This window comes from Daucus carota, chromosome 2 (assembly GCF_001625215.2).
Source record: "Daucus carota subsp. sativus chromosome 2, DH1 v3.0, whole genome shotgun sequence".
NCBI classification, from domain to species: domain Eukaryota; kingdom Viridiplantae; phylum Streptophyta; class Magnoliopsida; order Apiales; family Apiaceae; genus Daucus; species Daucus carota.
The window spans coordinates 51,527,759-51,551,606 of NC_030382.2; the positions used below are offsets into that span (position 1 = coordinate 51,527,759).

Below are 23,848 nucleotides of genomic sequence, written 5' to 3' on the forward strand. Positions count from 1 at the left end.
TTTCTCTCCTTGCAACATATTTTAAATGTAAACTTTTTCAAAGTTTTGTAAATTTAGTGTATAAGCTTAGGGTTTTATATCAAACGGGTCACCGTCAAAATATCTCATTTGCCCCACACATCTCATCGTAAACTCGTTTAAACCGCTATAGACTAAATAGAGTATATATCATTTTACACACATCATTATTTATACCTTTTATCTAATTATTTATCAAAAATTAACCGTTCTACTTTTTACTGCAAGATCACTTCGAGTACTTTCATAACTGTCTCTCGTATTTATCAAAATATTTTGGGGAATTTTAAAACATAACTACGCTGATCATATAAATATATATATATATATATTTATACACATTTTTTTTTAACCACGTAGCTATGTTGATATAGGAAATTACAAATTGTTTTGATATATATCAGAAACAATTATGAAATTACTCGTAGTGGGTTTGCACTTTACAGTAAAAGGTTAAAGAGTTAATTTTTTATAAGTGATTAAGTAAAGAGGTGTGAATAGTGACGTGAGTAAAATAATATATATTTTGTTCACATTAGCTTTAAATGAGTCCCTGATGAAATTACTGAGTCAAACGAGATATTTTGACGTAACGCCGGTGGTCAGTTTGATAAAAACCTATAAGCTAATATTAAAAATTAATTATGTATTTTTGATACTTTTGTAGCGATATGCTCGTGAATGTTGTTGAAAATGATCATGCCGGTAAAAAATGTTGTTACATAGATCACACAACTGTTTGATCAAATTTTAATATTAACATATTTTAAGTTACAATATAAAAACTGTGAGGTTTGATAAGTGCGATGGCTCCTCACAAAAGTATGGAAACAACTTTTAAACCAAAGTTTGGAAAGTTGTTTCTGGATCAACAAATAAATTTTTACCATATTTTCGGCAAAAATTAAATACTATACACTAGGTGTATTTGTCAGTTTGTTTAATTTGAGCATAAAATTATACTTCGTCCGTATCTATCATTTTTACACTATTTCTGTGTTGTTTGACACGCACTTTAATATGCATATAAAATATAATTTCATAATTTTTTTTTAAATTTTGTTTTCTTATAAATATTTAAACATTAAATTTTATTCTGAAGGAAAAAAGTTTAAAATAGTTTAGAAAATTATATAATAAGAGTTTTAAAATAAGTGTCCCGTTTCCGTCGTCCAAGATAAAGAACATATGGACTGGGAGGACAAAGGGAGTATGTTTTTAGTCATATATATTTTTATTTAATTATTTTAGTTTTTTTTATTTGAACAATCGTATAGTATTTAATGACATTAACAATATTTTATAGAAAAATTCAAATTAGGATTATACAATACAAAGAGTTTAAAATTTGTACCAGAAATTATCACCCTTCAACATATAAATATTTATTTATATTTTTGAGTCAAACTTAAAAATTATAAACCATAATTAAATCGTAATTGGAAAAGAGCGGAAGATGCGAAGGAGCAAAAATAATAATAAAAAAAAGAGTCCGAAGATGCAGGTATTTATGATGCATATCTTGTTTGTGACCGGATGCCAACAAATATAAATGGCGGATGACAGTGTCGCCGTTATGCATACACATCCGCACTTTGAAAAGTTACACATAATATAATACATACAAAAACCACAATATTCATAAACCGATACTAATTAAATAATAATATCTGGTGTATTTTCAACAAGATAGAAGACGAAAAAGGAGTTGATTGATTCCGTTGATGCGCCAGGGCTGCATGTGTTTGTGCTTAATCTTTCTGTGATTCACATACGAACCTATACACACAGATACACACATACATACAGGTATCTTTTCCTGTTGTCGTGCAGCGAATCTATCGGGACTTGTGCCCTAATTGTTTATTTCATCCTGATCTTATTTCTTCTAGTTGTAAGTCGCACAGCTCTCTTGCGTCACGCTCTTGTACTTATTTGAATAATTATTATTGTGTTATAACTTTTTAATTCGTCGATTCTAGTTGATTTCATGCTGGTTAGTTTTGCTTCAATTAGATTTACAGAATTGAGGGAAGAATCGGCTAGGATTCAGTTTGTGTTGATCCCTTGTGTGACTACCAAGCTGTCTCTGTCTCGATTTTTTGTTTTGCTTTGCTTTGGATTTAATTTAATTAAGAGAAGAGATTTGTGTGAGTGGTGGTTTCTGGATAATGATTTATTGCTAAATTTAGATTTTAGGTTGAATTTGACAAGTTTTTGATGTTTATCTGTGTTATTAAGAATCATAAGATTCGTTACTGTAGCTGTTGCTGATGGTTTGTACTGCTTGACGATATATTTTCTGTTTATATGGTTTGGAAGGAGTGGGGTATATTCGTGTGCTTATATCGAATTCGTTTGTTTCCTAATTGGAACATTTCTGTTAAATTCTGTTTAGGGAATCGGACTGCATACGACGCTTGTCAAATGAGCATTGCACAATGAACAAGACAAGGGTATTGATAGTCCATGGATGCATCGGACAGGTTTTTTTGTGACATTGTAGGCTTATGCAAATCGTGGATCACTTGGGGGTCTGAACCAACTAATGTGTCAAGGGACTTCTGGATGCCCGATCATATCTGTAGGGTCTGCTACGACTGTGACAATCAGTTTACGTTGTTTAATAGAAGGCACCACTGTCGACTTTGCGGCCGGGTTTTTTGTGGGGGCTGTACGGCCAATTGGGTCCCTTCATCATCTAGCGAATCAAAAACATCTATTGAAGAGTGGGATAAGATCAGGGTCTGCAATTACTGTTTCAAGCAATGGGAGCAAGGTTTAGCAGCTACTGCTAACAATGAGATCCAGGTCACCAGCCTGGATCTTAGCTCCTCACCGTCAGCTACCAGTTTCATTAGTACTAAATCTAATCGCACTGTTGACAGTAGCAATACCACACTCATATCTGTTCAACAATCTGTTGACTCTTACATACTGAATACCTGGCCTTCTGAAATTAGTATGCAAAAATCAGCAGAGATGGAAAAAACTGCAGAAGCAGAAGGTGTAATATCTCCAAGGAGGACCAATAAGTGTGCTACAGATGGAATTGAATCGTCTCCAAAGCCACTTGAGCATTGCATGAACAGGTTCAAATTATAGCTTGTTTCACCGTGCACACATCATTCTACACTTTATCTGTCTCACAAATTGCATAACTATATAATCTTACGCCCCCCTACACGACTTCAGAGATATATAGATTATGTCTGTTAGCTAACATGTGGAACTTTATGTGGAGTTAGAGAGAGATGGTTGGACTTAGGAAATATGGGAGGAGGTGATGACGATGATATTTTATTCTTAGGCAAGGTGTTAAGGGCCTTTAATGTTTGTGCCATTGTCCTAGTTCAGTTATGTGATTTTGGGCCAGTAGGAGACATGCTAGATTCAGGGTTCCCATATGAAGACAGTTACATCTACTCAGATCTTAGTCGTCCCATACGAATAATTGCGAGATCACTAAAATAGTTATATAAAAATTATAAATTGTCTAAGAAATAGTAATAGAGGTGCTTGGCAAATATTTAGCGTCACAAATTAAAAATGATACATTGCTTACCTTATTTACTATCCCACAAACTAATAATGGTTGCATAGGAGCTGTTACTCTTGGAGTTTAGTTCAATACTGACATAAATGTCTTCAGAATTTCAATTAGGCTTTATATGAATATGTGCTGAAATGAAATCGTTTTTCAATATCAGCATCATGATGTTTCATGCGGGTAAGATATGTTACTCACACTGACACATGTTCTTAAGCTACAGTGGTTGTTTTCTGTGAAGTAAATGTCCTTGGTTCCTTGCATCTGTATAAATAGTTTATTGATGAAATAAATCCATGCGTATGCTTATATTTGAATTGAGTTTTATAAGATCTTAATTAGAGTGTTTATTAGCATGCAATTTTTGTTTAAACATTCTATGTACTACTATCTGGTTTACAATAAGTCTTTCAAAACTGAAATAGGATAGCAAACCACGATGGTGCATCCAAAATAAAAAGAAGTGCACTTAAGGAAATTGCTAATAGCTCTTCAGATAGGTGTTTGATGACCTGTTTGTAAGGGGGCCAAATGAATTTTTTACAAAAGATTAAAGTGAACTTGGGTTTGGTTGATATCACCTTGCATGCATGATTATCTAAAGGGTCAAACTTATTTTACAGCTAATGCACAGGCCACAGCTATAGTCGTATTATCCAAGTCATGGTCAGAGGAACATGTTCAGCTTGCTTTAAGGGTATCTAACTTAGTAGTTGGTATAAAGCTCACTCACTTTTTCGTGTTGATGTGGCATACTTACTTTTAATTCTACTTCTTACATTTATTTTTCTCTTAGACACCCTTGCAAATAGTTTGTTAGTTTAATGCTGCAAAAGGGGCATTAAATTAATGCTCTTGTTTGCCGTAAGGCCTAAACCTTATGTTTGTAGTAAATCATTTCAAAATAATTTTGCTTATATATTATTTGTTTTCAGGAGTGATGATGACGACCATGAAGAATTTGGAGTTCATTCGCGACGTTCCAAAACAGGGGATTACCCTACTGTTGGTGAATATTATAGCCAAATTCAGTTTGATGACGTTGGCCGTAATTATATATCAAACAAAGTTCATCCAGATGGAGAGGATACTAAAACAAAAACTCTTAGCCGCTCCTCTTTAAGTAATAGTTTTGATTATCGGGATTCTGAGGGAGCACAAGAAGTGAAAAAAGGCGAACATGATAATGTTGATGGATGTGAGGCACCTTCCTCATTATATGCTGCTGAAAGTGTGGAGTATGAACCAGTTGATTTTGAAAATAATGGAATTCTTTGGCTTCCCCCTGAACCAGAAGATGAAGAAGACGAGAAGGAAGCTTTTCTATATGACGATGACGATGGTGGAGGAGATGCTACGGGAGAGTGGGGCTATTTTCGTTCTTCTAGTAGTTTTGGAAGTGGGGAATTTCGAAACCGACAAAAATCGAATGAGGAGCACAAGAAGGTCATGAAAAATGTTGTTGATGGGCACTTTAGGGCTTTAGTAGCTCAGCTTTTGCAGGTTGAGAATCTTCCTATGGGCGAGGTAGATGAAAAAGAGAATTGGCTGGAAATCATTTCATCACTTTCGTGGGAGGCTGCGTCAATTTTAAAGCCAGACATGAGCATAAGTGCTGGAATGGACCCAGGAGGATATGTAAAGATAAAGTGTTTGGCTTCTGGTTATCGCAATGAGAGGTATTGTCATCAACTTACAAACTAGCTTGCTCTAATTAAAATGCAATAGATTGCTGCAAGCCTAGAGCATGGGTTCAGGAGGGGAGGGGGGGGGGGGGGGGGGGGGGGGGGCGCAATCAGGTTGTTTAATTTTAATTTTTGGGGTAGACCATTTGCAGGATCACATTGTTGTATCAGATTCTTTCATTTTCAATTTGTTTTGGAGGTTTTGATTATATACTTTTGGGAGAATATAATGAGCTGGAGGTTAATAAATTTGATAAAATCTGGCACTGTCGTGCAGTAAGACAGAAGCATTTAAGAGCGTTCTTTAAATTTGAATGTTTTTTGTTTTTCTTTCTTTTATTTTATTAATTTGATTTGATTTTTTATCATTATCAAGGCATTATGTTTAACGGCATTGTTCACACTTCACACAAGTGTCACAATCATGGGTTTTTGCAGTAGGGAATTTTTTATATTAAATTGTGTTCTGTCGTATAAAAATTGTTTTTATTGGTTTAACTTATTTAGTTAGACTAGTTTTGTAATCTTACAGTTGACATTGTCTAATATGGAACCTTGCAATTCTAGTTGTTTTTTAAATTTTACCATTCTTTATTTTTTTATTCTTACGATGCTTTTGTTTCTATTTGTTTTAGTATGGTTGTAAAGGGAGTAGTTTGCAAGAAAAATGTTGCCAACCGAAGAATGACATCAAAAATAGAGAAACCTCGATTGCTTATTCTCGGCGGGGCTCTAGAGTACCAGCGGGTTCCAAACCTATTGTCGAGTTTCGAGACCCTGTTGCAGCAGGTTAGGAATTACTTTTGCAATTTCTTAACTTTTCCTGCTTGCGTTGTAATTTTTAAGTTCTTGCTGTGCCATTGTGTTATATCATATATTTGTTCAGGAAAAAGATCATCTGAAAATGGCTGTTGCTAAGATTGATGCACACAAACCTGATGTTCTTTTGGTTGAGAAATCAGTTACAAGATATGCACAAGAATACCTCCTAGAGAAAAACATATCAGTTGTCCTCAATGTAAAAAGGCCGCTTCTGGAACGTATAGCACGTTGCACAGGTGGTCAGATAGTATCGTCAATCGATCATCTCTCATCATTGAAGTTGGGATACTGTGATAATTTTCACGTTGACAAGTTCTTAGAAGAGCATGGTACTGCAGAGCACAGTGCGAAAAAGTTGGTGAAAACATTGATGTATTTTGAAGGATGTCCAAAGCCTTTCGGTTGCACTGTGAGTTCTAAATAACTTAGTCTAAAGTAGGGAATTATGTCGTGTTTAGTGCCATAGAGTTGAAAGTTTGATTAATGTTATATGGTTTGCAAAGTTTTGGGACAGTCGCTCTGTTGTTTCTGTAAATATGCTTGAGGCTGCTCTAATTTCTCAAAACATTTTGTGGTCAATCAAAGATGAAAAACTATCTCCATAGTGGGTAAAAATGGTAAATATTAAATGTCTTATTCTGCATTAACAAAAGTCTAGTTGATAATCTTAATAATGTTGAGTGCTTTAGGCCTTTGATTGAGTAGACTTGCAAATTTACGATGGAGTTCTTACCTTTTTTCCCAGATATTACTTAGAGGTGCCAGTGTGGACGAGTTGAAGAAAGTCAAACATGTGGTCCAGTATGGAGTTTTTGCAGCTTATCACTTGGCTTTAGAAACGTCTTTTCTTGCTGATGAAGGCGCCTCCTTGCCTGAACTTCCCCTGAATACTCCATTGAATGTTGCGCTTCCAGATAAATCATCAAGTATAGATAGGTCTATCTCAACCATTCCTGGGTTCTCTGCTGTTTCTAATGAAAAAACTGAGGGACCACAATCATGTGATGCACCACAGAGGTCAAATAGTGTTCCGAACTCCAGTCCGGTCCCACAGAGCACTATGCCAACTGTTTCAAATGATCAAAGCTCGCAGTACACAAGTTTGACTTCAAATTGTGCTACCTCTGCTGCTTCTCTCTCAACCATCTCCTGTGCTCCTGTGATTACAAATTCTATTGCCTGCGACCCATGCCTTTCCCATGCATCAGCCGAGAATACAATCATGGATTTAAAAGATTCTTCTGAGGGAAAGTCATCTGTAGCTAACAATGATTCATTAATTGTAGGGGATTGTCATCCTGATAACTCTTTTCCATTACAAGAAGTAGTAAAACACGGTTTTGAAGTCAATGACTCTCCGAGTGAAAGCACTGTAGATGAAAATCAAAATTCATTTCCTTTTCAGCGAGATGTTAAGAATGTCCTCGAGGAACAAAATTCTTTGAAGGAAGAGTTTCCAGCCTCACCTTCAGACCATCAGAGCATATTGGTTTCTTTATCATCCCGATGTGTGTGGAAGGGAACTGTTTGTGAAAGGTCTCATCTGTTTCGAATCAAATACTATGGTAACTTCGATAAGCCTTTGGGGCGCTTTCTCCGGGACAATCTTTTTGACCAGGTTATTTCTCTTTTCTGTGCTTCTACGTCTGTGGATATGCTGCATGCATGTCATTTTGTAATGTATGTTCTTATTGTTGTAAGATCTGATTGGCTAAAATTGAAATTAAGGAAATCTTAATTGTTTGTCAGAGTTACAGATGCGGTTCATGTGAGATGCCATCAGAAGCACATGTTCATTGTTATACGCATAGGCAAGGCACTCTTACCATATCTGTGAAGAAGTTGCCAGAATATCCATTACCGGGTGAAAAGGAAGGAAAGATCTGGATGTGGCATAGATGCTTGAGGTGTCCACGGACGAATGGTTTTCCCCCAGCAACTCCAAGAATAGTGATGTCTGATGCTGCTTGGGGTTTGTCATTTGGCAAATTTTTGGAGCTAAGTTTTTCCAATCATGCAGCAGCTAGTAGAGTAGCTAACTGTGGCCACTCCTTACATCGTGATTGCCTTCGCTTCTATGGGTACGTCTCTTAATTTGATTTAAACTTTAACAACCATGGAGTATCAAAATACAAATAGTGTTGTTGTATATAATATCAGTTTTGAACTTTTGATGGCAGGTTTATAGATTTAAAGCCAAAATAAGTAAGAAATGAATGCTAACGCGGCTTACTGACACAAGTTCAGTTTATTTAACAGTTTATCTGATATAATAAATGACTTTACTTTATCAGTTAAGGATATACCGTATACGACTACCTGGACATTAAAACTCTTTATTATCAGAAAGAACCAAATTCTTTGAAATCTGAGTTCTTTTTTCTCTTCAAGGGTTTCCCACCATATTTATATCATAACAAGTGATGTTAGCTGTAATGTGATGTTGAAAGTATGTTTTTAATATTTATATTTTATATTGCTATCACATCTTAATATGCGCCACTATATCCTATACCAGAGGAAAATAGAAAGTCCTGCGACTTTATGCATGCTTATATTTTTCTTTGTCATTTAATTTTTCTTCCCATTTAGTGAAGTTATATTACCTATTAGTTTTGTTTATTTCTTTAGTTCTGTATAAAGATCTCTGACATAATTCTTCTGACGCGTGCAGATATGCGAATATGGTTGCTTGCTTTCGTTATGCGTCAATCGATGTTCACTCAGTCTACCTCCCCCCTTCTAAACTTGACTTTAATTTTGATAATCAGTATTGGATACAAAGAGAACTGGACGAGGTAGAATCATAATCACCTTTGGAATTTTCGATGTTTCCTTTTTACTAGTAATGTAATTTTATTCATTCATATGAAACAGGTGATCGATCGGGCTGAGCTTTTGTTTTCCGAAGTACTTAATTCTCTTCGTCAGATTTTGGAGAGAAAACCTGGCACAGGTTCCCTTAATAGCAGCATGAAGAATCATGAATTAAGACGCTGTTTAGTTGATTTAGAAGGAATGGTGCACAAAGAAAAGTCTGAATTTGAGGTGAGTTGCTCGACTGTCTCATTATGCTTTCTTATATATGTTGCTGCCTCCATGTACTTTACGAAGGAAAAAAATAATTAAATGATTCAATGAAGATGCTTAATTGCTTAGTAATAGTGAATAAGTTCATTTTTATCATAATCACAGTTCATATATAATCTTACATCACTATAGAATGTTACCCTGACATAATTACATGTTCTAAAGTATTGTGTATAGGAAGTTGTGGACGTTCCTTACTCTTGGCATGAAACCAATTGCTACTCTGTTTATTTGTATTGATGGTTTGCTTAACATATTTGTAGGAAATAGTTCAGAAATTTTCGGACAAGAATTCTCAAAAAAGGGAAACTGCCATTGATATTTTTGAGATTAATCGTTTGCGGAGGCAGCTACTTTTTCAATCTTACATGTGGGACCATCGGCTGGTGTATGCAGCTAGTTTAGATGCCAAGAGTTTTCAAAATGATATGTGCGACTCCACTACCGAAGATAAGGAGGGATTCATGTTTGCTAATGAGAAGCTTGTAGATATGAATAAACCTGTGATATCACACAAGGATTTAGTTGATTGTGAGTCAAACCTCTTGGACTCAAAACTAGATCAAATTCGTAATCAGGAAGACAGATGTTTAAGCCCTCAAGAGACAGAAACTGACAAACAAGGAACTGACAAATGTCTAGATTTGAGTCGCGAAAAAGAAAGCGAGGCTAAGCTTTCCAGTATAAATATTTGTGATGACTCCAGTTCAGCTGTTAGTGGGGACGTGTTGTATGGGCAGGTTTCTATTATACCAAGTCTGTCTGATACTCTTGATGCAGCATGGACTGGTAATAACCACCCTGGACTCGGAACACCAACAAATCATTTAGATATTTCAGGTACCAGGTCTGTGGCGGAAAAATCTAACTTTAAAGAACAAGCTGAAGATCGAAGTGGATCCAGGATTTCTAGAATGCTTCCTTTGGCATCCAGCAAAAACTCCGACAATTTGGAAGACTCAGTCAGTTGGTTGGGATTGCCGTTTGTCAACTTCTACCGTTCATTGAGTAAGAACATTCTAGGGAGTGCTCAGAAATTAGGGACACTAAATGAGTATAATCCAGTGTACGTTTCATCATTTCGTGAATCAGAAATTCAAAATGGAGCCAGGTTACTTATGCCTGTGGGTGCTAATGACACTGTGATCCCAGTATATGATGATGAACCTACCAGTATCATATCTTATGCTCTGCTTTCGTCTGATTACGCAGCCCAACTGTCTGATGGTCCACGACAAAGAGATGGTGCAGAATCTACTCATATGCAATCCTTTGATTCATCGAGTTTCCTATCCTTCTACTCCGCTGATGAAACCCTGGAATCTTATAGGAGTCTTGGATCTGCAGATGAAGGCATTTTATCCTTGTCTGGGTCTCGTAGTTCTCTGGTTTTGGATCCCTTGTCATACACAAAGGCTTTTCATGCTAGAGTTTCTTTCGGAGATGATGGGCCTCTTGGTAAGGTAAAATATAGAGTGACTTGTTATTATGCAAAGCGCTTCGAAGGTTTGAGAAAATTATGTTGTCCCTCTGAAATTGATTACATAAGATCCTTAAGCCGTTGTAAGAAGTGGGGGGCTCAAGGTGGCAAGAGCAATGTGTTTTTCGCGAAAACATTGGATGATAGGTTCATAATCAAGCAGGTCACGAAGACAGAGTTGGAATCGTTTATACAGTTTGGCCCCGAATATTTCAAGTACCTATCGGAATCAATTGTCACAAGAAGCCCTACATGCCTGGCAAAGGTATTGGGCATATATCAGGTATTACAAGTTTTTGAGGTGTTACTAAAGCTATCTGAACATCATAATAACTGATAAATATCAAAACAATTCAACTATTGTGACTTCCTTTAGATTTTTCTTTTGTATGATTGAATTTTTTTACTTTCTATTTAGGTATTCATTTTCCAGAGATGTTCTGTTAAGTTGGATATTTTTATGAATAAAAAACTGGATTGATATCATCTAGTTTGTTGTTGAATGTTTATAGCTTTTTATTTGTAAATATGTACAGTACTTTTTGGGTCCTCTGAATCAATTACAGTCCTATTCTTGTATGTAGGGAATTTATTGTACATTCTTTCTCGAGTAGACCTCAATGGTTTGTAGGTCCTGCACATTATGTAAACTTACAAACAGCAACATTGATTACTTGAAAAGATTAACATATCTACCAAAGTATAAACAAGCACAAGTTTAGGTGTTAACTAAACAGTTGCATCTGTGTAGAATCAGGCGTGCACGCACACACACACACACACACAGAGGGAGGGAGATCTGTTTCTTGTTTAGGTAATTTAGGATCTACGGGTACATTCCTTCAAAATCTAAAGTATTTTTTTTTTCTATCTTAAGGTAACATCGAAGCACCTCAGAGGAGGGAAGGAAATAAAAATGGATGTTCTTGTTATGGAGAATCTTTTGTTTGGAAGAAGCTTGGCAAGGCTATATGATCTGAAAGGATCTACAAGATCTCGGTACAATCCAGACTGTAGTGGCAGTAATAAGGTTTTACTAGATCAGAACTTGATTGAAGCAATGCCAACATCCCCTATATTTGTTGGAAACAAGGCTAAACGATTGTTGGAAAGAGCTGTTTGGAATGACACAGCTTTCCTTGCGGTAAGTTTATGATAGTTCCTAGTAATTTATTAAAATTTCACGAGTGCAACTTTTATTGGGCATTCCATTTATGCAAAATACCATTATGTTGTCATGTGTATATATATTAGTGAGAACCGACAGGCTTTTACTATATTAGCTATAATGTTGATCTTCTATTATAAAGCATTAATACACTGAAGTGATAGGTATATGTCCTTTTTCATTGTTTAAATGACTTGTAGGCATGTTACTTACAGCTGAGGTATGTCTTTTGAAATGATATTGAGAGTAGATGTAAACCAGTTTTCTTGTACAATGCGCAAGTTTGGACTATTAAGTTATCAACAAGTCCTGTTTTTAAACAGTAAATTAAGGTTGATGGCCACCGTAGTTCTTATTTGGATAAAGGGTGTATGACAATGGTTTTTGAGCCAGTCACAGTTTTCTGCGGATAAAATTGAGTGCTAGATTACATTTTTAACTGTAACGATTGTTCAATGTTCAAAACATTTAGCGGGTTTGGTAGTAATTTGGAATCCAAGTCCCCGGACCGGCTTCCGAATTTTGTATTGTCATTTCTTGATAAGTCATTCTTTCTGGCGTCTTCAGTACAGTTAATTCCTGTTTCCTTATTTCAGTATCATATGCTCTCTTTGCAGTCTATAGATGTAATGGACTATTCTTTGCTTGTCGGAGTGGATGAAGAGAAACATGAACTTGTACTTGGAATCATTGACTTCATGAGGCAGTACACTTGGGACAAGCATTTGGAAACATGGGTGAAGACTACTGGCATCCTTGGTGGACCGAAAAATGCTTCTCCAACAGTAATTTCACCTAAACAATACAAGAAAAGGTTCAGGAAAGCAATGACCATGTATTTTTTGATGGTCCCCGATCAGTGGTCACCGCCAACTATCATACCTAGTAGGTCTCAAAGTGATCTGGGTGAAGAGACTACTCAAGGCGCAACCTATGCTGAGTGATCCTGCAGAATATGTTGTGCTTGTACATTCATATCTTTATACATATATATGTTCAGAGTTCATTCTGTCTATTCCCCAGTTCATATATACCCTTTCTATATTTTCCCTGCCCCATATGTCATATTTTTTAGATGGCAGTTCCTTTTGTTAGAAGATGCAGGTGTTCTCCTAGGCCCGACAATTCCTTTGGGATCCTAAGTATATGATTCTCCCCCCTCCCCACCCCAGATTTTGTTATCCTGTTTCTCATGTAAGTTTAACAATCCGATTGTGTATATGGATTATGATGGTGCTATGCATTAGCATGTTTGGAAAAGCAGCGTGCTTTGTTTACTTGAGTGAGTTTTTGTTGGATTAGAGTGTCAATTAAACACATTGTTTCATAATTTAAGTGTGTGTATAGTGTATACATCAAAGTCCCTTATCAAATGCTCTGATCAAACAAAATTCTACTTGTACAAGTGCAACAGTTTCAGTATTACAAATTCGCCACTTATTTACGAAATGGAGCACCGAGAAGGTAAAAGTGCCTCCCTGTTTCACATTTGATGTTATTCTAGCTTTAGAAGTGGAAGCAAACAGTCTAGTCTTTTACATTTGTACAGTTTAGAATCAATTCTTGTCAATGTTGGCACTCGTAGCTATAAGCAGTAGTATTTAGTTAGCAGAAAGCTACGGAGAATCCACGGTAGTCGAATACCGGGCGGCGGCAACATTTTCCTTGTCGGCAGCCACTTTCAGCCAACTCCGTTGTAACATATCGATGATCTTCGTATCTCTGTTTGGGGAGTCAAAATTAAACAATGTTACGGTAAATACTTGAAATAGCTTTGCAGATGTTTTTTAATGTTCGTGTACATACCCATAAGTATTACAGGCCAATCTTGCCAACTGTTGGTGGTTCAGTCGAGGACCTTCGTCATATCCTTCGCAGATCATATCTCCGTTTTCATCCGTATGGCAAATAATACCGTTGCAAGGATCTTCGTAAACCTACAAAGATTACACAGTTGATTAGGCGCGCGCACACAAACACGAGACGTGCAGCAAGGAGAAGAGAGGAAGAAACTAACTATGTCTATGTTGTTGAAGGATGAGTTGATCCGAAGCAGCAGGGGCGTTTGGTGCTGAGTCTGCGGTTTCGTAAACATGAGCAGTCTGCTAAACGGCTTCTTGAGCTCAACACGTTTCGGCTTCGGTTTCGGCATGATCATGAAAGTGGAAGGCGAGGAGGAGGAGCATCTCATTGCCATCATCGAAATTTTGTAGAGAAAATGTTAGGTACTAGTCCTGCTCATCTCTTCTTAATAAACTCAACTCATCCTATTATTAAAATGCTAATCATGCCATCATAGTGCACTCTAATCACATATAATAATAGCGTACATACAATTATACACAAACGCGAAGTCACAAACAGGTGGAGTTTAATGGGGTCCATGCTGCTTATCTTCTAACTGTTGTTGAGCCAACTCTGATCAGCAACCGTCTACTCACTTATTATCATTATATTCGTGGCTGAGATGTGATCTGTTCTCGTTAAGTCATGACATCAACAAGGCATTTTGGGCAATTATTGATTCTAATGTCCCCTCACAACCTGTCTCTTAAGCTTAATAGCTTATTGTTAATACAAAAATTAAGAGAGATTAGGCAGGGCTCTTGAGGGTAAACGATCTTGTGGTTAGTAATTTAAAACTTGTCAGACACCACTAATTGTGATTATATTAACATTATCCTCTGCGTTCTCCCCCTAAACAATATTTGATTAGTGGTGATATGATTAGTTCGAACACATCTACTTAACTGCTTATATAACACACAGACAGAGACATTCTTGACTTTGTGGGCTCTGCTCATATTTTATACTTAACTGTCATCTAGGATTTCTTATCGACTTAGAGCATCTCCGATAGTCACCTAACACACTCTTAAATATAGTATAAATTATTGGCTCTTGGTTATAAAAATGGGTTTAACTCCAACAATACTCCTTATATTCACTTCTTACTTTGTTTTATATTATTAAAAGTAAATTATGTACAAAAAAGTACAAAAGAAAGTGGATGGAGAGAGAATGTGTGCTCACAAGTTTGTTATAAAATAAGAGCATCTCCAAGAGCCTCCTTGTTGACTCTTAAACATAATATAAAAAATGTGGCTCTTAGTAATTTAGGACAAAGTTAAGAGTGTAAACTCCAACAATACTCTCTACATCTCTTCTCTATTTCATATTTTATTCATATATTGGGCTCCACTACAACAAAAGAGAGTGAAAGATGGAGGTGAATTGGAGGGAAAGATTTTTTTATTGTAAAAAAATAAGTTAGGAGCCATGTGGTGGCTCTTAACTTTGAGGAGAGAGGAGAGAGAAACAAGAGGCTCTTAAGATTTAAGAGCCACTTAAGAGTCTCTTGGAGCAACATTTTTCCTCTCCCTCCTCAAATCTCAAGTTAGGAGCCTAAATGAAGAGCCTCTTGGAGATGCTCTAATAGTTAAGAGTGGCTAGTAGCTCTTAAAGTGAGGAGAGAGAGGAGAAATTTAGTAAATTTAAGAGCAACTAAGAGCCTATTGCAGCAAGCAAAAATGACATTCTCCTTAAACTTCAATTTAGGAGACATTATAAAGAGGCTATTGGAGATACTCTTACTGTGGTTTCTTTAAAAATCATGGACTCATCTGTACAAAATTCAATCAAATAGTGGTAATCGGTGCTATTCTTAAAAGACAGGGAGGGTGTTTGGCTCCCGAAATACACGTCCTTATTACGTGTACAGTTTTGTTTCATAGTTTCAATATTTCGATAAATTTTGACTAACGTTAATAGATTGTTTCTTGAACTGTTTGGAAACGGTCTTGTTCAAAACTTATGTGCTAAAAAAATTGTCCGTAAAAAATGTGTTATTTTTAGATAACACTTAGTAATTTTCTTTATATTTATAAATTCTTAATTATAACTAGAATTTATTTTTGATGTGGTCTATTTGATTATAAAATATGTAATATTTTCCTTAAAATTTAAAAAATAAATTTCTGCAAAACATAAAAAAAAACCTGTTTTTTGTAAAAGAAAACCGTTAGTTAAGTCGAGGAATGAGAAAATCATATTGATAACTAACAAACATGAATCCCTAAATCTTTACATTATTGATTACCCCAATGCCGGTATGGTTTTCTATCAGTAGTTTATTTTATACTTTTACTTGTAAAATATAATTATAAGAAAAAATATTTGAATTTATTAATATTGATATCAAGTTGACAATATAAAAGAAAAAGTCATAATTAATTGCATTTTCACTAAAAATTCGTGTGTACTCAATATGCCGTAGAAGCTGAGGTACCCTCCACCGTTGATAGTCGATGGTCCTGGCCTGAGTTTTGTTAAATAAGATAAAATATTAATTCTATTATGAAATATATTGATTATACCCTCTTCAAAATTTTGGCCAAACAAATTTAATATCATATATTTTATATTAAAATATCTTAAATAATTTAGTGAGGATACACATTTCATTTGGATAGCTCAGTTTTTGCAATAATAATTATAATAATATTCTTTTTTGCAAAAACACTAAAAAGCATTAAAAAAAGTTCCATGTACACTTTATATAATATAATTATATAAATATATAAAGAAAACATACCAGGCCCTTGGGTTCAATATACAAGCAGTCCAAAGTCCAAATACAGAAACAAGACCTACATGAAAACGTAACAGGCCCAAACGAAAGCCCGATTGGGTTCAAGCGAAAACGAAGGGTTTTGCTTTTCCGGCGCAACGAAAGAGAGAAACGAGAGGCCGTTGGTTACAAATTGGCGGGGCGGAAGTAGAGATTGAAACAATCATCATCTTCATATCACAAGCTTGTAAGTAAGCGTTTTAATTAATATATTCTTCTTATGCTCGCTGTTTCTTCGCTTTTAATGATACACTAATTTCAACTTAAAACACACTAAACATATATGATTAGTAATTTATTTTAGATTTGAATTAAGTTTGTTTCTGTTGGTTCAGTTGTGTTGTATGAATTGTATTTCCATTTGCTTGCTCTGTAGTATTGCAATACTGTAACACCGGAGGTTTATTGTTTTCATTTATGACTTGTTTGTGTCGCATCTTACTAGTTTATATTGAAATTTGAAACTGTGTTCGTTGCGAGTTTTGGAGCTGAATTAGGCTGAATTTTGATTAGTTTTAGGAATACGCGGGGATTCTTTGGTAGGTTTGAAGTATTTGAGTCTTGGATAGGGGATACCGGTGTTTGAAGTAGCATTGCGTAATGGCTGGGGAATATAGTTCACGTAATCATCAAGGAAAAAAGAGAGGAAGGAACGATAAGGGGAATAAGAAAGGAGGCGGGGATTATTCTTCTCAAAAGAATTATGATGGTGGGCATGAGGATACCTTCAATTCTAGAAAGTCCTCGAGGCATCAGCAAGAGTTTGAGCCGCAGACATCATTCATCAGGTTTTTGCCAGTCGATTATGTACTGTGTGATATGATATGTTGATGCTTTCTTTGGTAGGAAGAAATGGTATGCGATAAGCTAGATTTTTCGGACAGAGACACTAACATTACTTTATTTTCTTGTGGATTTATTTTAGAAAACAGGTTGATCCTGAACTGTCCAAATACTTTTCAGAAATTTCAAATGTCATTGAAGGTACAGAGATTGACTATGAGGAACGGTCTGGCATATGTGGGAATGCATTAGAAGAAGCAAGAGGGAAAGAAGTGGAACTTGCAACCGATTATATTTTAAGCCATACCCTGCAATCCCTCCTTGAAGGCTGTTCACTTGAGCATCTTTGCAGCTTTCTTCACGGCTGTTCAAATGATTTCCCGCGTATTGCTATGGACAAATCTGGCTCTCATGTAGCTGAGTCAGCTCTTAAGGCTTTAGCTATGCATCTTCAGGATACTGAGAATATCTCACTTATTGAGGATACTATAACTTCAATTTGTCAGGTAGGTGCTCTACAACTTTCTACTGGAAATGTAGTCCTGTATCCTTCATTTAATAGGAGTTAAAATTACAGTGGAAAAATCTGTAGTAGAAACTGCAGATTGGATAACCTTTGATCTTGGGTAAGTTGTAGGATGTGTGTTGCTATTGTAGGATGTGTGTTGCTATTGTAAGATTCATTCTCATTTATTGGATAACCTTTTTCTTGCTAGGCTATTGTGCTTAATCCTGTTGATATCATGTGTGATTGTTATGGATCGCATGTTCTTCGAAGTCTTCTCTGTCTTTGTAAAGGGGTGCCAATAGACTCCGCAGAATCCCATGGCAAAAAGTCGTCTGTTGTTCTGGCAGAACGTTTGAACTTAAAGCCGGCTCACTTTGACAGGAATGTGTCACAACAACATTCTCAAGGATTTCCCAATATGTTGATATATCTTGTTAAAGAAATGTTAAATGCTGGTAGAAAAGACATAACGACACTCCAAGTTGATCAATATAGCAGTCTGGTTTTACAGGTATGTTGTTCTGCTACTTAAAGCATCTTCTTTTTTGCCAAGTACTTTAAAAACATCTTTATTGGTTCTATTGTTGTACTTCCGGTTTTTTCATAGTCAAGCAGAAAAATATTTTTTTTTTATGAACTTCTACCACCAATAATTTTTCTATTTTATATTTTAGTCTTACTTATACAAGTTTTTTGGGGGCCAAAATTATAGTTGATAAGAATGTCAAGTCGAAGCATTTGATAGGCTGTGTATTTGCTTGATTTCAGACTGCCTTAAAGATGTTAGGTGGAAATGAAGAAGAGTTGTTGCATATAATTCCAATACTTCTCGGCTGTAGCATGGAGACTATTCAAGAAGGTAAGGTAATAGAAGTTGATGCGGCAAACAAACTTTTGAGTTTGATGAAAGAATCTGCATTCAGCCATTTAATGGAGGTGAGGACATGATATATTCGGTTCAACATTGTGCTAAGCGATGTTTGTGACTGACTACCTTTTTGAATTAGTCTTACCATGGATTAAGTTTATCTCAAACTTGTCTTGTTTTCTAAAATTTTCAGGTTATTTTGGAAGTTGCTCCTGAAACAGTGTACACTGAACTATTGGAAAAAGTCTTTAAAAACTCGATATTTGACCTGTCATCTCATCATTGCGGGAACTTCGTTGTCCAATCATTGATTTCGCATGCCAAGTCCCATAATCATGTATGTGCCTGTAACTTTTACCAATGTAGCCATGTTGTGCAGTGCATTATAATCTAACCAACTTTTTTTGAAACAATTGGTTTTTGTAGGTAGTTTTGTTAGTTAATGCACATCTTAACTTGATTTTTGGTTACCGACTTATGTTTTCTGTGGTGTGTGTGTTTGTGTCTCATATTTTAATTCTTTGGCTCAAAACATTCTATTTGTTGTGTTTTGCCTTTAAGATGGACTTGATATGGGAGGAACTTGGTACAAAGTTTAAGGAACTATTTGAGGTGGGCAGGTCTGGGGTTGTTGCTTCTATCATTGCTACAGGTCAAAGACTTCAGAGCCACGAAACTAAGGTTCTCAATCCATTACTAGTTTAATGAATATCTAGCTTATACAAGGATTCAAACTTTTAGTAGCAGTGCTGCCTCGTAGCTATTGAACTTATAAGGGGAAGACTTTCTTCTGTATAGGTTTCAGTTTATCTAACTATCCTTTCATATTTTTCACTTTTCTGGCAGTGTTGTCAGGCCCTTGCTGCTGCTGTAAGCCTTGCTAATGAGTCTGCTAGATACATTGTTCCCCGGATTCTATTTCTTGACAACTACTTTTTCTGCCGAGATAAATCTAACTGGAATTGGCCAAATGACGCAAAGATGCATGTCATGGGCACTTTGATTCTGCAGATAGTGTTTAAATTTCCAAGTGTATGTGTGGTTCCCTCCATTTTAGATATATTTTTCTGGTTTGTGGTCATGATCTACAAGCATTGTGCATGTACAGGCATTCTTAGGTCTTGATCTAGCAACTTTTGTTAACTTTTGAAGTACTCAATATTATGTTAACATGCGCAGTTGTACATATGTTTTTTTCCCTCCTAATTTTGTTAAGTTTCCATAATACTTGCTAAGTAGTTGAAATTTCCTGTCGTCTGTAGGAATTCATTCAGGCTTATATTTCAAGTATCACTTCCCTGGAAGCAGACCATGTCCTTCACGCATTAAAAGACTTCGGTGGCGCGAGGGTTCTAGAAGCTTTTTTTTGTTCAAATGCTTCTGGAAAACAGAAGCGTAAATTAGTTGTAAGGTATTCTTGAAGCTAGAGTGTTTTCTATTATAAAATTTCATTGCTTGTTTATATCACATCATGCATAAAGCTTCATCCAAAATCTACATGCGAAGAAACTTACCACTGTTATAGAATATGCTAAACTGAGACAATGATAAACAAGATCATTGTACCTTAACTATACAAAGGTAGGTTATAATGGCTATAAGCAGTAATATGGTTAATACTAAACCTACAAAGAATGAAAGCTGGAACTGCTGTGCTGAATTGCTTCTGTAAAGAATAATTGATATAAGTCTAGGTTGAAATAAAAGTTTTAAAGGCAGCAGAGTATCACTTCTTTTTTGAGTATGTATACCTCAATTGAGGCTTATGCCCTTGCTCTTTCACATCTCTTTCACCTAAAAGATGGTATAATAAGGCTGTAATCTGTCATGGGTTTGCTGCTGTTTGAGATGATATTCATGACATCCTTCTGGCCTTTCTGTGATGACAATTTTTAGCACTAATATTGATCATCCTACACATGAACATAGTAGTATTGTAAATAATTTTTGGAGCCTCAGAGTCATTATTGAAGGACGGAGCACGGCATCCCTCCTTGCACGTTCAGTAGAAAGACATAGGGGAATCTGTTGCCTAACAGTCACATCTAGTTGATATTTTTACGTAGATGTTTGTCAATGTTAAACATAAAATAATGGTCTTTCTGTCCTACCTGAAGAACTATATTTTAGATAAATGTCTGTTCGCCTCTTCATGTATAAGGAGACAAGTTTAAGTGATGTTTAAATTTTGTTTAAAAGTTTAATATTTTATCTTATCGAAATGTCCTATTTAGTTATGTCTTTAAGAGAGAAGTTTAAACTTGAAGTGTATTGTGTTTACATGTAATACACATCTGAATCTTCTGTTTTTTTTCATATGATTGTGCTTGTTGATCTGGCTCATTTGCATGTGCTTGACGTTATGAAGTACATTTTGAGACGAGCATTATAGTCAAGGTGCATTGCTCGAGTGAGTATATATTACGTCGCAGCAGTAGTTATATATAAGATATATAATTATATGCAATATGTGTAGGCTTCGAGGACATTTCAGAGACCTGTCATTGCACCCATCAGGTGCTTTCACAGTTGAGAAATGCTTCAGCGTGAGCAATTTGTCTATGAGAGAGGTAATTGTCTCGGAGTTGATAGATGTGCAATCTGAGCTCTCCAAAACTAAACAGGGTCCACATCTGTTGAGGACACTTGACGTTGAAGGGTTAGTTGTCCTCCCTTTATTTTGTACTTCTGATTACGATTCCAAAGTTGAAATTTCAGTATATGTATATAAGACAATTAGCATTATGTTAACTATTCAAAAGTAAAATTAAATTTCTGGGAATTGATTGTGTTTGTGTTAGAAGTTATTGTGGGAGAGAACATATTATCTTCCTTTTAGTTTTAGCTTTACTGTGATGCTAAACAGTGCACAGCCGAAATAATGAAATTGATGTATAATAATGAATAGATTGAGCATTTGAGCTGCAACAAACCAATTCTGCAAGAGTGGTAAAGGTAGCTGCTAAGCCATTCCGAGATCACCTGACCAAGAAAATTTAGCAAGTGCCACACAATTAGTTCAAGATTTTTTTTGTAATATATTCTCATGTGAATTCTTTTACTTTTTTTAAATTAATAAAAGATAAACCATATTTTATGTTGATTTTTACAGTTGTACATGCCCCCGAGATAAGTGCTCTATAGTATATTACTACTCCCACGATGTGTTTCTGATTGCTGTTCTTTCAAGTTCATAGTATATTACTCCTGGCACTCCTAGTCCATTATGCAAGTCACTTGACTTTTTTAATTTCTTTCCAAGAGCTTTGACTATATGGTTAAAATTAAAATTTTATTAAATGTTCTTTTCTGTATAATTTTTTTTAATTTACATATATAATTTTTTTTCAAAAAAAAGTAACTATATAGTCAAAGTTCTTGGAAATACGTGAAAAAAGTCTGGTGACTTGTATAATGGATGAGGGAGAGTATCATTATTTGACTAGCCTGGATTTTGAAGTTTGCTTAGAGCATCTCCGAGGGAAATAGCCCTTAGCTAAAATTATCTAGGCGGCATCTGTGACATTTTCAGAGATTATCTAAAAATTCTACTATCCCCTTAGACAAAAAAATATAGTTAATTATGTTTGGTAACCAAATATAGATAACCCTGTTGGAGAATTATGTTGTGATATATCTACTATTGTTCCAAGGCCCTTATATCTCGGAAGTATAAATGAGGATATTACAGCTTATAACTAGAATTTAATAATTATCTTTGCTCTATTGATATTTATTTGGTGATTCTGTGTCATTTATTACAGATTTGCAAAACGCCCTGAACAGTGGAAGTCGAGACAAGCAACAAAAGAATCTGCTTATAAGGAATATTTTGCTACTTTCGGCCCAAAGGCCCCAAACACTACCTCCTCAAAGAAAAACTCATTTCTTTCAACTGCGCATCGATCCTCACAGCCAGAAAAGGTAAAAGAGATGAGGAAAGAAATTGATAATCATGTTGCTACTTTGCTTGAGCCCTCCCTCAAAACTGCTGGCAAGCATACACCAGAAGTTGACACCAAACCTGCTAGAGATAACAATACTCTGAAGACCAAAAACAAAAAACGAAAATCTGTGGACAATGTTGGCTATGAAGATGCCGTTGGTAGCAAAGTAATTGATGGTGACAGTAAAAAATCATCCAAATCTGGCGACAAAAAATTAAAGAAGCAGCACAAGGAAGGAAGCATATCAAAATCTTCAAGAAAGAAGATGAAAAGTTGAGATAGTGATACAGTTTTTTCCCCCTTCATTTTTAGCTCATACTATGCCTTTTGCTTTGTTTACCTGCAAGGTGTAAGTTCTGCACCATAATTTAAGCTGGTGCAATCTGTAAGTTCATCTCCATAAATCACGTTGGTAGCCAGATTTTGTTGGTCTTTGTAATATCTATCTTTTCTCAGTATGACATAATTTTTATTTCTCTGGGAGGTGTAGCCGTGTAGTACCTTCTTAATTTGGTGAAAAGCTATTGCCTGATTGTGCAAACTCTTAAATTATGTCATTGTATTAAAACATAAGAACGAGACTATGAGCTCGATTGACTGAGTTTATAACTTATGACTTAACTTGATATAAGTGATAAGTTGGGAATTTAAAATGTCTGATTGGGTAGTTTTGACATATTAATGACTCTAATGATTTGATTTTTAGAATCCGACTATTCACAACATATTTTTCTAAAATTAATAAAATAGGCTAAATAAATACAATACTACTATATTATTTTAATACATTCAATGTTCTGAATTTTCTAATAAATTATTTGAATTAATACGTGATTATCAAATTAATCCTTTGGTAGCTGTCTGAGCTCAAATACCAGCAACTGTCACGTGCATGGCATAGGGGCACTCTTCAGCGAAATATCGATTAAAAAATAAAAGAAAAAAGAAATGGAGCCCGCACGGGCACCGAACCCACAGAACACATACACACATATATAAGAGCATCTCCAACGGTGTTGGCTATAATCGTTGGCTAAATTGGACCTGTAAGACGTTATGTAAAATTTGTTGAACCTGTAAGACATTTCTCTTCAATGATATTGGCTATATTGGTTGGCTATAATTTAAAAATAGCATGTTATTAATATTTTAGATTGTTAAAATAGAATATATCAGTTCAATATGGTAATAAATGATGTGCAATCTTCCTACAGATTTCTTACAGACCTGTAGAGGTTCGACAAATTTAGCCATCCATAGAAGGTTGGCTAAATTTATAGACAACAGGTCACTGTGGTT

General features: G+C 35.5%; 2 protein-coding genes and 1 non-coding gene across 8 annotated transcripts; 2 read left to right on the plus strand and 1 right to left on the minus strand.

Moving 5' to 3' along the window:
- Window positions 1-1,557: 1,557 nt before the first annotated feature.
- LOC108208814 (1-phosphatidylinositol-3-phosphate 5-kinase FAB1B) lies at window positions 1,558-13,090 on the plus strand. 2 transcript variants are annotated; one of them, XM_017379364.2, is made up of 12 exons: window positions 1,558-1,827; window positions 2,417-3,110; window positions 4,504-5,247; window positions 5,889-6,042; window positions 6,140-6,484; window positions 6,821-7,693; window positions 7,825-8,156; window positions 8,750-8,873; window positions 8,953-9,123; window positions 9,429-10,928; window positions 11,523-11,789; window positions 12,431-13,090. In XM_017379364.2, the coding sequence occupies exons 2-12, from the start codon at window positions 2,488-2,490 to the stop codon at window positions 12,755-12,757; spliced, it is 5,460 nt and encodes a 1,819-aa protein (XP_017234853.1). In that variant the 5' UTR covers window positions 1,558-1,827; window positions 2,417-2,487; the 3' UTR covers window positions 12,758-13,090. The 2 variants fall into 2 exon arrangements, with proteins under 2 accessions (XP_017234853.1, XP_017234854.1); XM_017379365.2 differs by having other exon boundaries at window positions 1,772-1,912.
- Window positions 13,091-13,191: 101 nt separating this feature from the next.
- On the minus strand, window positions 13,192-14,123 carry LOC108208815 (uncharacterized). Its single transcript, XR_010289179.1, has 3 exons — window positions 13,831-14,123; window positions 13,620-13,750; window positions 13,192-13,535 (listed from the first exon to the last, which is right to left on the minus strand). It is a non-coding gene; the product is annotated as an uncharacterized LOC108208815 (transcript).
- A 2,334-nt stretch (window positions 14,124-16,457) lies between these two features.
- Window positions 16,458-23,027, plus strand: LOC108209836 (pumilio homolog 23). 5 transcript variants are annotated; one of them, XM_017380980.2, is made up of 11 exons: window positions 16,458-16,630; window positions 16,957-17,231; window positions 17,369-17,732; window positions 17,943-18,245; window positions 18,503-18,670; window positions 18,796-18,939; window positions 19,164-19,283; window positions 19,449-19,634; window positions 19,865-20,013; window positions 21,079-21,261; window positions 22,367-23,027. In XM_017380980.2, exons 2-11 carry the CDS (start codon window positions 17,044-17,046, stop codon window positions 22,824-22,826), a joined length of 2,265 nt encoding a protein of 754 aa, XP_017236469.1. In that variant the 5' UTR covers window positions 16,458-16,630; window positions 16,957-17,043; the 3' UTR covers window positions 22,827-23,027. The 5 variants fall into 5 exon arrangements, with proteins under 5 accessions (XP_017236469.1, XP_017236472.1, XP_017236470.1 ...); XM_017380983.2 differs by having other exon boundaries at window positions 16,494-16,630; window positions 16,987-17,231; XM_017380981.2 differs by having other exon boundaries at window positions 16,495-16,630; window positions 16,963-17,231.
- The last annotated feature ends 821 nt before the right edge of the window (window positions 23,028-23,848 follow it).